The sequence below is a fragment of the Salvia splendens genome, chromosome 5, assembly GCF_004379255.2.
Source record: "Salvia splendens isolate huo1 chromosome 5, SspV2, whole genome shotgun sequence".
Classification (NCBI taxonomy): domain Eukaryota; kingdom Viridiplantae; phylum Streptophyta; class Magnoliopsida; order Lamiales; family Lamiaceae; genus Salvia; species Salvia splendens.
The window spans coordinates 40,643,041-40,655,302 of NC_056036.1; the positions used below are offsets into that span (position 1 = coordinate 40,643,041).

At 32.2% G+C, this 12,262-nt stretch overlaps 2 protein-coding genes across 2 annotated transcripts; one reads left to right on the plus strand and one right to left on the minus strand.

Annotated features, from left to right (window-relative positions):
- Positions 1-2,798: 2,798 nt before the first annotated feature.
- LOC121802459 (bZIP transcription factor 53-like) lies at positions 2,799-4,050 on the plus strand. The gene is made up of 2 exons (XM_042202135.1): positions 2,799-2,953; positions 3,136-4,050. The coding sequence occupies exon 2, from the start codon at positions 3,464-3,466 to the stop codon at positions 3,878-3,880; it is 417 nt and encodes a 138-aa protein (XP_042058069.1). The 5' UTR covers positions 2,799-2,953; positions 3,136-3,463; the 3' UTR covers positions 3,881-4,050.
- A 377-nt stretch (positions 4,051-4,427) lies between these two features.
- LOC121802458 (calvin cycle protein CP12-1, chloroplastic-like) lies at positions 4,428-5,000 on the minus strand. Its single transcript, XM_042202134.1, has one exon. The coding sequence runs from the start codon at positions 4,936-4,938 to the stop codon at positions 4,558-4,560; it is 381 nt and encodes a 126-aa protein (XP_042058068.1). The 5' UTR covers positions 4,939-5,000; the 3' UTR covers positions 4,428-4,557.
- Between the last annotated feature and the right edge of the window lie 7,262 nt (positions 5,001-12,262).

Sequence of the window (12,262 nt, forward strand, 5' to 3'; positions counted from 1 at the left end):
TATTAAAAGAATATATATTATATATAATATAATATATTAAATTAATAGAATATATATATAATTCGGTTTTTCGATTTTTTTCTTCGCCCGAACCGAAATTTTTTTATTTTTAAAACCGAACCGAATTTCAAAATTTCGGTTTGGTTTGGTTCGGTTCGGATATTCGGTTTCCGGTTTTTTTGCACACCCCTAGATTTCACCAATCTCATTGCGAAAATGGAGCGCGAAGAACAAGAATACCATGAACAATATCGTGCTGCCTATGAAGCCTATGTCACCACGAATACCCCCGCACCTCCTCCTCGACCAACCGCAAATTAATTTTTAGGATTTTAATTATGTAATTTTTAAATTTTTTTAATTTGTAATAGTATTCCGGATATTTTTAATGCATTTTAATTTTGTGGAAATATTTTTATTTAAATTGAATAATAGAATTGTGGGACCCTTGAGCTTGTCCTTGCGGAAGAGTACGAATGTGGATGTTGTGCTCTTGCCTAAGAGCAAGGAGTAAAAGTGGGTCCGGGCCCACATCCGTGCTCGTTGGTAAGAGCACGGATGGGGATGCTCTTAGCCACAAATTTTAACTACAGATCCATTTCCCTCTACCACTATGACGTCTTGAGTGATACTATAATCTTTGTTAAATAGTCCTTAGCCACGAAGATTAAGAAAAAAATATGTAATAAACATTTTTTTCTCGAAAGTATTTTGTCACTTAGTATTTTATTTTGTATTTATTATTCTATTTTATTTTATTATCTCTTAATTCTTTAAGGGCGCAAAAATCGAGACGCAGTTACTTGCGTTGGAAAATTGTAAAGAGTTACAACAATTTAGGACGCCAAAAAAAAGTGTTCCTAAATTCATGCTCTCTCCGTCCTATAACAAGAGTTATGTTTTGTCATTTTTGTCTGTCCCCCAATAAGAGTCTTATTTCACTTTTACCATAAATGATAAATGCATCATATTGCACCACCTTATTTTACTCATATTTAATTATAAAGCTAATATATACTATAAGTAAAACTATTATTCCACTAACTTATTCAACTCATTTTTCTTTACCTTTCTTAAAACTCATGCCATAATTAAATAGGACTCTTATTACGGGCCGAATGGAGTAATAAATTAACTTAATCTTTTATTTTTTTTCATGATAATTTTATTTGCATCCTCTAATTTAGTTGGAACACCAACAACTATAACCCTTTTTGTATTAAAAAATATACTTAACTATTTCTTTTGTTGTAACTTTGATATTTTATAAGGAATACTTTGTAGAATGTAGTTACGTGTTATAGTCTGATAGGATTACTCTTAGGTATTTTCATTTTAACTTTGTCCTCTATTAAATATTTTATATTGACACCATGGACACAGAATTTTTAAACCTAAATTTTAGGTTTACCACGTTAAATAAGCTGATTTCATATTTCAATATTTTATTTTATTTATATTTTTATTACAAAATTAATACTTATATGAAAACATTCCACTCGTCCTTGTCTAAGTAAGACGTTTTTTTTATATGATATTTAAGAAATTATACTAGTTTAGTGGATAGTTAATAGTGAGATCAACAAAATATTAAACTGGTTAATTCTAAAGATATTGTAAATAAAATGGTGCGTTGGAGTAATATTTGTTCAAAATTTCTAAATTAAAACTATAGTATAATATTAAGGGACGAGTTAAAATGAAAATATCTTATTATTAGAGGAAACATCTTTTTTGGTCCACGAACTTTGCCAAAGTATCATTTTAGGTCCGTGAACTTTGAAAATATCATTTGAGGTCCACCAATTATAGATTAATATCATTTGTAGTACTTTTTACTATTTCCAAGTTTTTTTGGACGATAATACCCTCAATACCTTAAAATGTATATATTTTTAATAAATTTATCATATAATCATATTTTTTTATAAATATCTTTACAATATAGTTTTGACAAATTTTCTAAATATAATTTGACCTTAAATATTATCACTTAATTTTGTGTTATGCAAGTAAAATTGCTTCTTCGATTTTTTATATTAATTTTTTTAAAATTGAATAAAGAACTTTTATTTAATAATAAAAAATTGAATAAATATCTTTTCTTGCATGTCACAAAATTAAATGATAATATTGAAGGTCAAATTATATTTAAAAAATTTGCCAAAAATATATTGTAAAGATATTTATAAAAAAATATGAGTATATGATAAATTTATTAAAAATATACACCCTTTAAGGTATTGAGGGTATTTTCGTCCAAAAAAACTTGGAACTAGTAAAAAGTACTTCAGATGATATTAACTCATAGTTGATGGACCTTAAATGATATTTTCAAAGTTCACGAACCTAAAATGATACTTTGGTAAAATTCGTGGACCAAAAAAGATGTTCCCTCTATTATTTTTATAGAACAAATTATAACCAAAGGAAACAGAATACTACAAAAGAAAAGACAAAAGAAAGATATCAAAATTTTATGATTTAAAATATTACTTTCTTCATTCCGTCTTAAATGATTAATTTATCTTTATTAGTATAAATTAAGTAGAAAGATAATATAAAATATAAAAAATAGAATAAAGTAAAAAAATATAAATAAATTGTTTTTGTCAATAATAAAAATTTAATTAGGATAATCCAAAAGGAAAAGTGGTATACTGATTATCTCATTTTGTAATATGCAATCATTTGCATCGACAAAAAAAATGTGAACGCAGAAGATATATCGTGTGGAATTCGCATTTTTGAGCGAAGATTCCCTCACTTATTAGCTGTAAATTAAATACAACGCCACGTATTTCATCGACGCCATAATTAAATCCAAATTCAACTCTTTGTAACATAAATTTAATTAAAAAAACCCCTAAAATCGCATCGCTTTTCCTATAAATACCATCTTCCTCAACCTTAAAAATCTTCCCTCGCCATCTTTTGGAACTGCAGCTGTAAGGTTAGCACGATTTCCGTTTCCCCTTTTCTTTTGTTTTTTGTCTCCTTTTTTTAGTATTTCGAGTTTCTGTTCGTTTTATTTATATTTACGCATCTGATTTAATTGTTGAAATCTGGTTCTGTCTTCGCGATCAGTGATGTAATCGGTTTTTTTTTTGTTTTTGGTTCTCAATTCATCTGCAGATTGGTTTCTGATCGGAGCGGTTTGATTTGTGATTCGTAGATATTTTATTTTATTTTTATTGCGAATTTGAGAAGTTTTCGATTAGGTTATGAGACGATGCCGAGGAATAAGATTAGAGCACTTCACTCATTCTCGGCAGTTTTCCTCTATTGGTTCTATGAATTTGCACGCTAAGCCCTAATTTTGTTCAGCTATATCAGTTTTATTTTTATTTTTGTATTGATTTATTTAATCGGATCTAGTGAAAACTGCTATAGGGTTTAGTAAGCATTATTTGATTGTAAATAATCGAGTCGCTCGATCATTACTGCGATAACGTTTTGAGGAATGGCTTCGAAACAATTGCCAACAAGCCAAGGCTCGGACGGTGATGAAAGGAGGAGGAAGAGGAAACTGTCCAATCGCGAATCAGCGCGTAGGTCTCGGATGAAGAAGCAGCAGCGCTTGGATGAGCTTCTTGAAGAGGAGGGCCGGATAAAGGAGGAGAACAAGAAGCTGAGCCAGATGATTGATGCCACTACTCAGCTGCACTTGAACGCTGCGTCCAACAATAATGTGCTGAGGGCTCAGATTGCTGAACTCACTGACCGCCTCAGGTCGCTCAATTCTGTGCTTCAGATTGCCTCTGAGGTGAGCGGCCTCATGATTGATATCCCGGACATCCCGGATACATTGCTCGAGCCTTGGCAGCTGCCTTGCCCGATTCAGTCTGCCCCTGCTTCTGTTGATATGTTCCAATGCTGAAATGGTGGCTGAGGATGCTTGTGATGGTCAAAGTTGATGTTTTAGTATTAGGTGTAGTCACATATCTTGGTCCTACAATTGTTATCACAAGAAAGATTAGGTTGTTGGATTTGCTCATTTGCACTGTTCTTATGAATTCTATTTAATTGAAATTCCTCATCTTTATGCTATTGATTGATTGATCTTTGTGAAATTGAAAGATCCACAAGTAGTACTAGTATTCTGATAGCTGCAGTTTTGTCGTGTAGATCCATCTCTCTTTCGTGCTTTTGATGCTAGCAACGTTGCTGTCCAGCTAGAGACATTTGGTTTTGTTTGTGCTTATGATCCTTGATTCTCTCTGTGTAAGAATGTGTTAGTATAAAAGTTTTTTTTGTGTGTTTATATATAGAGTTTCGATGCTAGCAATGTTATTATCCAGATACATAGCCAGAGTGTTCATTATGTTTATGATGATTATGCTTATGTTGCCTCATTATTCCCATGTGTTTGTCTCTGTACATTGTGTGAACTGTTAGTTTAGATAATGCATATATGTATATAGATATGTGGTAAATAACTTAGTTTCATTTCACACATCCCAAATCTTGATCTTTGTTTCATACATTAGTTGAAGGGCATTAACTGAAGCCTTACAACAGCTATTGAAGCACAGGTTTGAGATCAAGAAACACAAGCTAGTCATCATAACTTCTGCACTCGTCTGTCTCTGGATTATCCTTGCAAAATTTCTCCAATGGATCAGCGTCCCTCAGCTTGTCTCTAGCATGGCTGACCGCCGCGCTCAGCTCCTCCACCTCGTCCCACGCGGCCTTGCATTCGCCGCTGACGGGGTCCTCTGAGCAGGCCTCCTGTGCATTCTTGATGCTCTCCTCCACCTTCCCGGACAGCTTCTCGGGTACAGCTGCTGCTGGCCGGATGTACATCCGGCCGGTGGCGAGTCTCCTCCATGGGGTGGTTGGGATTGAGAGTTTGATGAGGTGAGATGTTGATGGATCTGTTGTTTTGGAGAAGTTTTTTGGAGTGGTTGTGATGCTCACTCTAGAGATAGCTGCCATTGCAAGATTTGGTGTGAATTGCTCTTGTACAATGGGAACAATGGCAGATCTTGAGAAAAAATATAATCTAGTAATGATCATATAAATGAGGTGTGGAAGAATTTTGGACACTGATTTCTTATCATATATGCACCAATCACGGGCCTCCACATAAGCTTTATTGGATGATATTATATGAAAGTGTCATTTTTAATGGTTAGTTTTCATGAACCTAACTTTGGCTATTCTGTAGTGGGGACAAATGGGAAATCACATGTTTATATATCACACGTTATATTCTGATCGGTAGCACGTTAGTCATTTTTGTCTTCAAATTGTGCACTTTTTCTTTTAGTAGTAATTAAATTTTTTTCCAAGAGACCTGTGGATTTCCTATTTTGATGAAATTAAATCATTTTTCTTACATTGAGCATTTTTTCAAGAGATATTTGGATACATAACATCCATACCTTAATGCCCACCTTTTGATCTTTCTTGGCAGATAGAAACTCAAACATGCACAACGAGATTTCTTACTCTAAATCTTTAAGAGTTTCAAAATAGCAGCAAGCAGAAAATCAGAAGGCAGTTACTCCCTTTCTTTCTATACTTCGGAGGCTCTCCAACTTCAGTGTCATATTAAAAACGAGGCAGGAACGGAACCAAAACTTAAAATGAGTCGGTGCTGAAATTTTACAACAAATATGGCAGGACGTTTGATGCTCCTAGAATCTCCTAAAATGCATCCACTACTATATATAGTAGTGGATGTATTTTTTTCCGGCACGGAGATTAAGAAAAAAGATAATAAAGTAGAAGAGATGAAAAAAGTAGAGATAATAAAATAGGAGAGAGGAAAAAATAATAGTGAAAAATGTGTTACCTTTCACTAAAAAAAGAAATAACTCTACTAATTATGAGAGGGAAAAGTAAGAGTGAGAAAATATGTGATGAAATATCATAGTCAAAAAATTAATAAATAAATTGATAAAATTTTAAATAATACAACGAATAGTAATTGATTCTTGAAATATTTTTAAAAATAGAAGAACAAGATGGTATTATATTCCTAAACTAATAATCACAATAAATAAGAAATGAAATAATCAAAAACTCCTAATCACACAGAACAAGAAATGGATATAAACGAGTGGTTTCTGTCCCTATGTCATAATTATACTCTTACTCTATCTCTTTTTTATAAACAAAATCCAAAAACACTACAGGTGAATTAAGAAGGACGGCTGACAGTGGCGGACCTACATAGGGGTTTGGGGGACCCATGGAACCCCCATTAATTTCGAATATTAATATATATTATATATTCGTTGGAATTATATACCAACTTAGCCTAGTTGGTAAGAATTCACGCCTCAATTGTATTTTTACTATTTTTCTGATGTTTATTTATACTATTTCTTACACAATTATACACAAAATTCATGTTTTATGTACTTCATTAATTAATCTATTTAAAATTAATTATTTCAAATTTTCTTTTAGCTAGTATTTTTATGTGATGGTTTTTTTTCCTACAACTATTATACACAAAAATTTTCATGTTATATACTTCATTACTTAACTTATTTCAAAATTTATTCATGATTAATAATATTAAATATATACATATATAGTTTCTATATCATCTAACTAAACCTATCTCATTACTCATTTCCCTTGCATCTTAATAATATCGCAACTTTCGGCTACGACGACATCAAATAATATTTTACGATTGTTATCAGAGAATTGGACCCCCAAACTTCAAAATCGTGCGTCCGCCACTGCGGCTTGGCATATGCTATCTCCGTCCCGAAAAGGAGGAAACTACTTAGGAAATAGTTAAACCTAAAGTATTTAATACATATCAAACTGCGGGCAGTACTTCTAGATAGCAAAATATTGTGTATTAGAGCATCTCCAACCATTTACACTAAATTCAAACTCATTTTAGTGTAAATGTGATTTTACTTCAACCATTTACATTAAACTCAAACTTAAAAGAATATTCTTTATATTATGTCTTTTTTACTCACAAAATTTGAAAAAGTTTTGGGTTTTGGTTTAGTGTAAATAGGTATTTTTACTCAAAAACTAAAAATGGAATTGGTTTTGGAGTACTATTAGAGCAAATTATATATCCCATTTTAAGTTTTAGTATACCCTTGGAAATTGTGACATCCCTAACCCGAAACATGCATCATTTTGCATATTAACATATTTATTTTAATTAGTTATATGTGTCATGGAATATTAAGTGGATATCATAGATAGTAATATTTAAGGTTATGATTCTTGAAAAGAAAAATAATTATAGTAATAAAATCAATTACGTATATTATGTAATATTGCTTTAAATACTACATAGTTATTCTAAATGCATGTATATGTGTAATAATGTGTGCATGCATTTATAAATGTATACGTACTAATAGCTTTGTTTTAATATTATTTTACTATGACTTTTGTTTACACTTGTTTGTATAATTAAGTATACCAAAGAAATATGTAATATTCTATTTTAACTTCAAGAATGTGAATCCATTTAACAAAAGGTGAGTATAGGGCGTGTAAAATTCTATTAAACTACACGTATTAATGTGTATGTAAAGTAGATAAATGTGACCTTGAAAATTAGCTCTATTTGTATAATCTAAAGTAATAAGTTTATTTTATATAAATATGCATGGGAGAGGGCACGTGTAATTCCTAGAATTAGTGCATGTTTTGTGTCCTGGTGGATGAGTTGAAACCATATACAAGTGGATTAATTAGCCGCCATTAGTATGCTCACATATATATACACATACAAGAGAAAAGTGTGTAAATTAGAAAAAGAAAAGGGACGAAAGGGAGAGCAGAAAGCACATGGTTTGAGAAGAGTAGATTCATGAGATAAACGTGATCGAGGGTGGTAAATTAGAAGACAGTCGGGAGTTTGATTAGATCATCTATCATAAACAGGTGTGTATAAATCACACTTTTAGTTTTACATGTGTTATGTGGTTGATTGTTATATGTTGAATTGGAGTGAATTATTTGGTTTTGATGGTCGAATATGATATGAATATTTGATTGCTGAAATGGACATGTTTGTATAGATATATTTGATAATTTGATGGAGTATGATATGGATATGTTATTGGTGCAAAGGATATGTTTATGATACCGATTATGTGAATCATTGGACTAAAGAGGATCTGTGACGGTCTTGCCCTGGATCTGAAATTACAGAGGGACCTACGGGTCAAATTACAGAGGGACCTATGAGTCCAATTATAGAGGGACCTTCGGGTCAAACACAATGGGACCTTCGGGTCAAATCATAATGGGACCTACGGGTCAATCATAGAGGAATCCCGGGCAGATACCAGGCTAGACTGTTACAGAATAATAAACTGAATAGAGTGGCATATGCATATGAATATGGAATGGTTTGTTTTTAAATTTATGTTATATATTGTTTCTGATTATATGTATTGATAAAAGAATATGCTTGATGTTTGTATCATGTGACATTAAAGGTGGAAATTTATATATACTGAGTTGTGGCTCATATAAACCACTAATTTTTTCAGGAATAAGATAACAGTAAAGTTTTGACTGACGTGGGTCATAGGAACTCCACGTATTATCAGGTTCGGCGGCTGACGCATATTGGCAACCTTCTCCTCCTCATCATTTTGCATGTAGATAAATGTATAGTATATAGAGTGGTGAGAGGGTCCCACTACTTTACAGATTATATTGAAATATGTATCAGATAAGTGTTGGTTTGAACTTATATAATATGGGTGTTCTATGAATTAGACACGTGTATTGATTGCTTATATGATAAGGGATTTATTTATTAAAAGAGTATACGTCAGAGGGGTTGAGGTGTGACAGTTTAAGGTGGTATCAGAGCGGGGATAGAATCCCGCTGGGACATAGTATTCATGTATGTCATATGATACATTTATGTTAAAAGTTTCATTTGCATTTATATTGTCATGAACATATCTCACTAAGGAGAGAAGGGTCAGCCGCCCTGCATCATCAATTAATTATAGAAACATCTCATATACATATTGCATCATATGGTAATTTCCAGTAAATACATGGACCAATGATGAGTCAAAGAGGTAGAAACATTAAATAGCACCGAAAAATGGAATTGTTGACTTTATGAGACTACTGATCCGACCGAGGCCAAGATATGGTTGAAAAGGATAGAACATGTGTTCAATCGGATGAGTTGTATGTCAGATGTGCGTTTTGATTATACAGTGTCTCTTCTTTGAAGCAATACTTACTATTGGTGCGAAACAGTCTCACAAGCTATTATACAATCTCTGGTACTCAGTTCAGACGATTTTCCTAGAGAATTTAATGATAAATATATGCAAGAAGTGTATTGTGATGATGAAGTAAAGAGAGATTCTGTCTTTAAACAAGAACTATGTTTGTTGTTGATTATGAGCTGGAATTTTTTTTTTCAGTATACACGGTTTATCTAGACTACGTGGTACAAGTTAATTCAGTTGAGCTGCCAGCGAATATTGATTCTCTTGTTCATACACAAATTTGATATTATCACGGGTATAAGCTGGTTGTCACTTCATCAAACTAAGGCAGCTTGTCATGTTAAAGAAATGGTAATATAATCATCGAGACGAGGTCGAGTGATATTTAATGGTATCGATAAATTGCAACTTGTCTTATATTAGCTACATCGGCTTTTCGATTTATTCAAAGTGGAGATTTACCTGGATTAGCACCTGATCAAGAGACAAAATTCACTATTGAGTTACTATCAGGTACTGCACTTATTTCTATTCATCCTTATCAAATGTCTTGATTAGAGTTTCAAGAGTTAAATAAATAGTTACAAGAGTTGTCAGACAAGAGATATGCATGACTCAATATTTTACTTTGGAGAGCAACAATATTATTTTTGAAGAAGAAAGACGACACACTGCGACATTATATACACTATTGGAAGTCGAATCAAGTGACTGTGAAGAATAAATATCTATTACCGAGAATAGAAGATTTATTTATCAATTTCAAGGTATGTATCTGTTTTCGAGTACTGGTTTTCGATCAAGATACCATCAGTTGAAGATAGCTAAAGAGAATATTGCAGAGACACCATTTTAAACTCAATACGACCATTATGAGTTTTGGTTATGCCTTTCAAATTAACTATTGCACCTACAATTATTTATGGCATTGATGAACGAAGTCTCTCAACCATTCCTATATCACTTAGTAATTATTTTTATTGATTTACTAGTATATTTCTCGAAGTACAGATGAGCATGTTAATCACTTGCAGTCAGTATTACAAGTTTTGCGAGATAAACAGCTTATTGCAAGGTTGGGTAAGTGTGAGTCTAGTTAGATCATATGGTATTATTGCGACACATGGTATCAGGTTGAAGAATAGAAATGGATATACAGAATACGGAAGTATTTGTCAACTGAAAATTCTTCTCGATTATGGTTGAATTGATGAAGAAGTTATTACGGAAGAGCTCTCATCTTATATGGAGTGAAGCATGTCAAAACAGTTTTGATGAATTGAAGCATTGATTGACTTATGTCGTCTATATTGGTTATTTCCACATATATATGATATTATGTTATTTACAGTAATGCACTGCAACATGGATTGGTTTTCTATTTCTTATCTGGATTTCTATTAAAAAAAATGGAAAGTTTATTGCGTATGCGTCAAGGACAATCACGAGTACATGAAGCTTCTTATTCTATTTCTGATCTGGATTTAATAGTGTGGTTTTCCTTCGAAGATTTGGCATCATTATTTGTATGGAGGACTTCGTCGAATTCTGGTTGATCACGAGAGTTTGAAATATTTGAAGAGTATGAAGGAGTTGAATATGAGACTAAGACATTGGATGGGGTTTCTTACAGAATATGATTGCACCGTCGAATATCATTTTAAGAAGGTGAATGTTGTTACAGATACTTTGAGTTACAAGTCAAGCATAGTGATTACACATATACAAATAACATCATTATTAGAGTATTATTGATGGTCGAAGAGGAAGAAGAAAGTCATAGAGTTTGTTTCGAGGTGTTTGACGTGTCAACATGTTAAAGCAGATTCATAATGTTTTTCACATTAGCATGCTTCGACGTTATCGGTCTGATCCGTCACATGTTCTGAGAGATCCTGATATACAGATTTCTGAGAATCTGAGTTATATAGAAGAACCAGTTAATATTTTAGACCGACAGATTAAAAAATTGCGAAGAAAAGAGATCCCAATGGTTAAACTTAGTTGGCGGAATCACGGAGTCGAAGAAGCAACTTGGGAAACAGAGGAAAAGATGAGAAAGAACTATCCACATTTGTTTACGGGTTAGAAATTTTGTTGAGCATGTCAAATTTTAAAGAAATGAATTTTGCGGACAAAATTCATAAAGAGGGGAAGAATTGTGACATCCCTAACCCGAAACATGCATCATTTTGCATATTAACATATTTATTTTAATTAGTTATATGTGTCATGGAATATTAAGTGGATATCATAGATAGTAATATTTAAGGTTATGATTCTTGAAAAGAAAAATAATTATAGTAATAAAATCAATTACGTATATTATGTAATATTGCTTTAAATACTACATAGTTATTCTAAATGCATGTATATGTGTAATAATGTGTGCATGCATTTATAAATGTATACGTACTAATAGCTTTGTTTTAATATTATTTTACTATGACTTTTGTTTACACTTGTTTGTATAATTAAGTATACCAAAGAAATATGTAATATTCTATTTTAACTTCAAGAATGTGAATCCATTTAACAAAAGGTGAGTATAGGGCGTGTAAAATTCTATTAAACTACACGTATTAATGTGTATGTAAAGTAGATAAATGTGACCTTGAAAATTAGCTCTATTTGTATAATCTAAAGTAATAAGTTTATTTTATATAAATATGCATGGGAGAGGGCACGTGTAATTCCTAGAATTAGTGCATGTTTTGTGTCCTGGTGGATGAGTTGAAACCATATACAAGTGGATTAATTAGCCGCCATTAGTATGCTCACATATATATACACATACAAGAGAAAAGTGTGTAAATTAGAAAAAGAAAAGGGACGAAAGGGAGAGCAGAAAGCACATGGTTTGAGAAGAGTAGATTCATGAGATAAACGTGATCGAGGGTGGTAAATTAGAAGACAGTCGGGAGTTTGATTAGATCATCTATCATAAACAGGTGTGTATAAATCACACTTTTAGTTTTACATGTGTTATGTGGTTGATTGTTATATGTTGAATTGGAGTGAATTATTTGGTTTTGATGGTCGAATATGATATGAATATT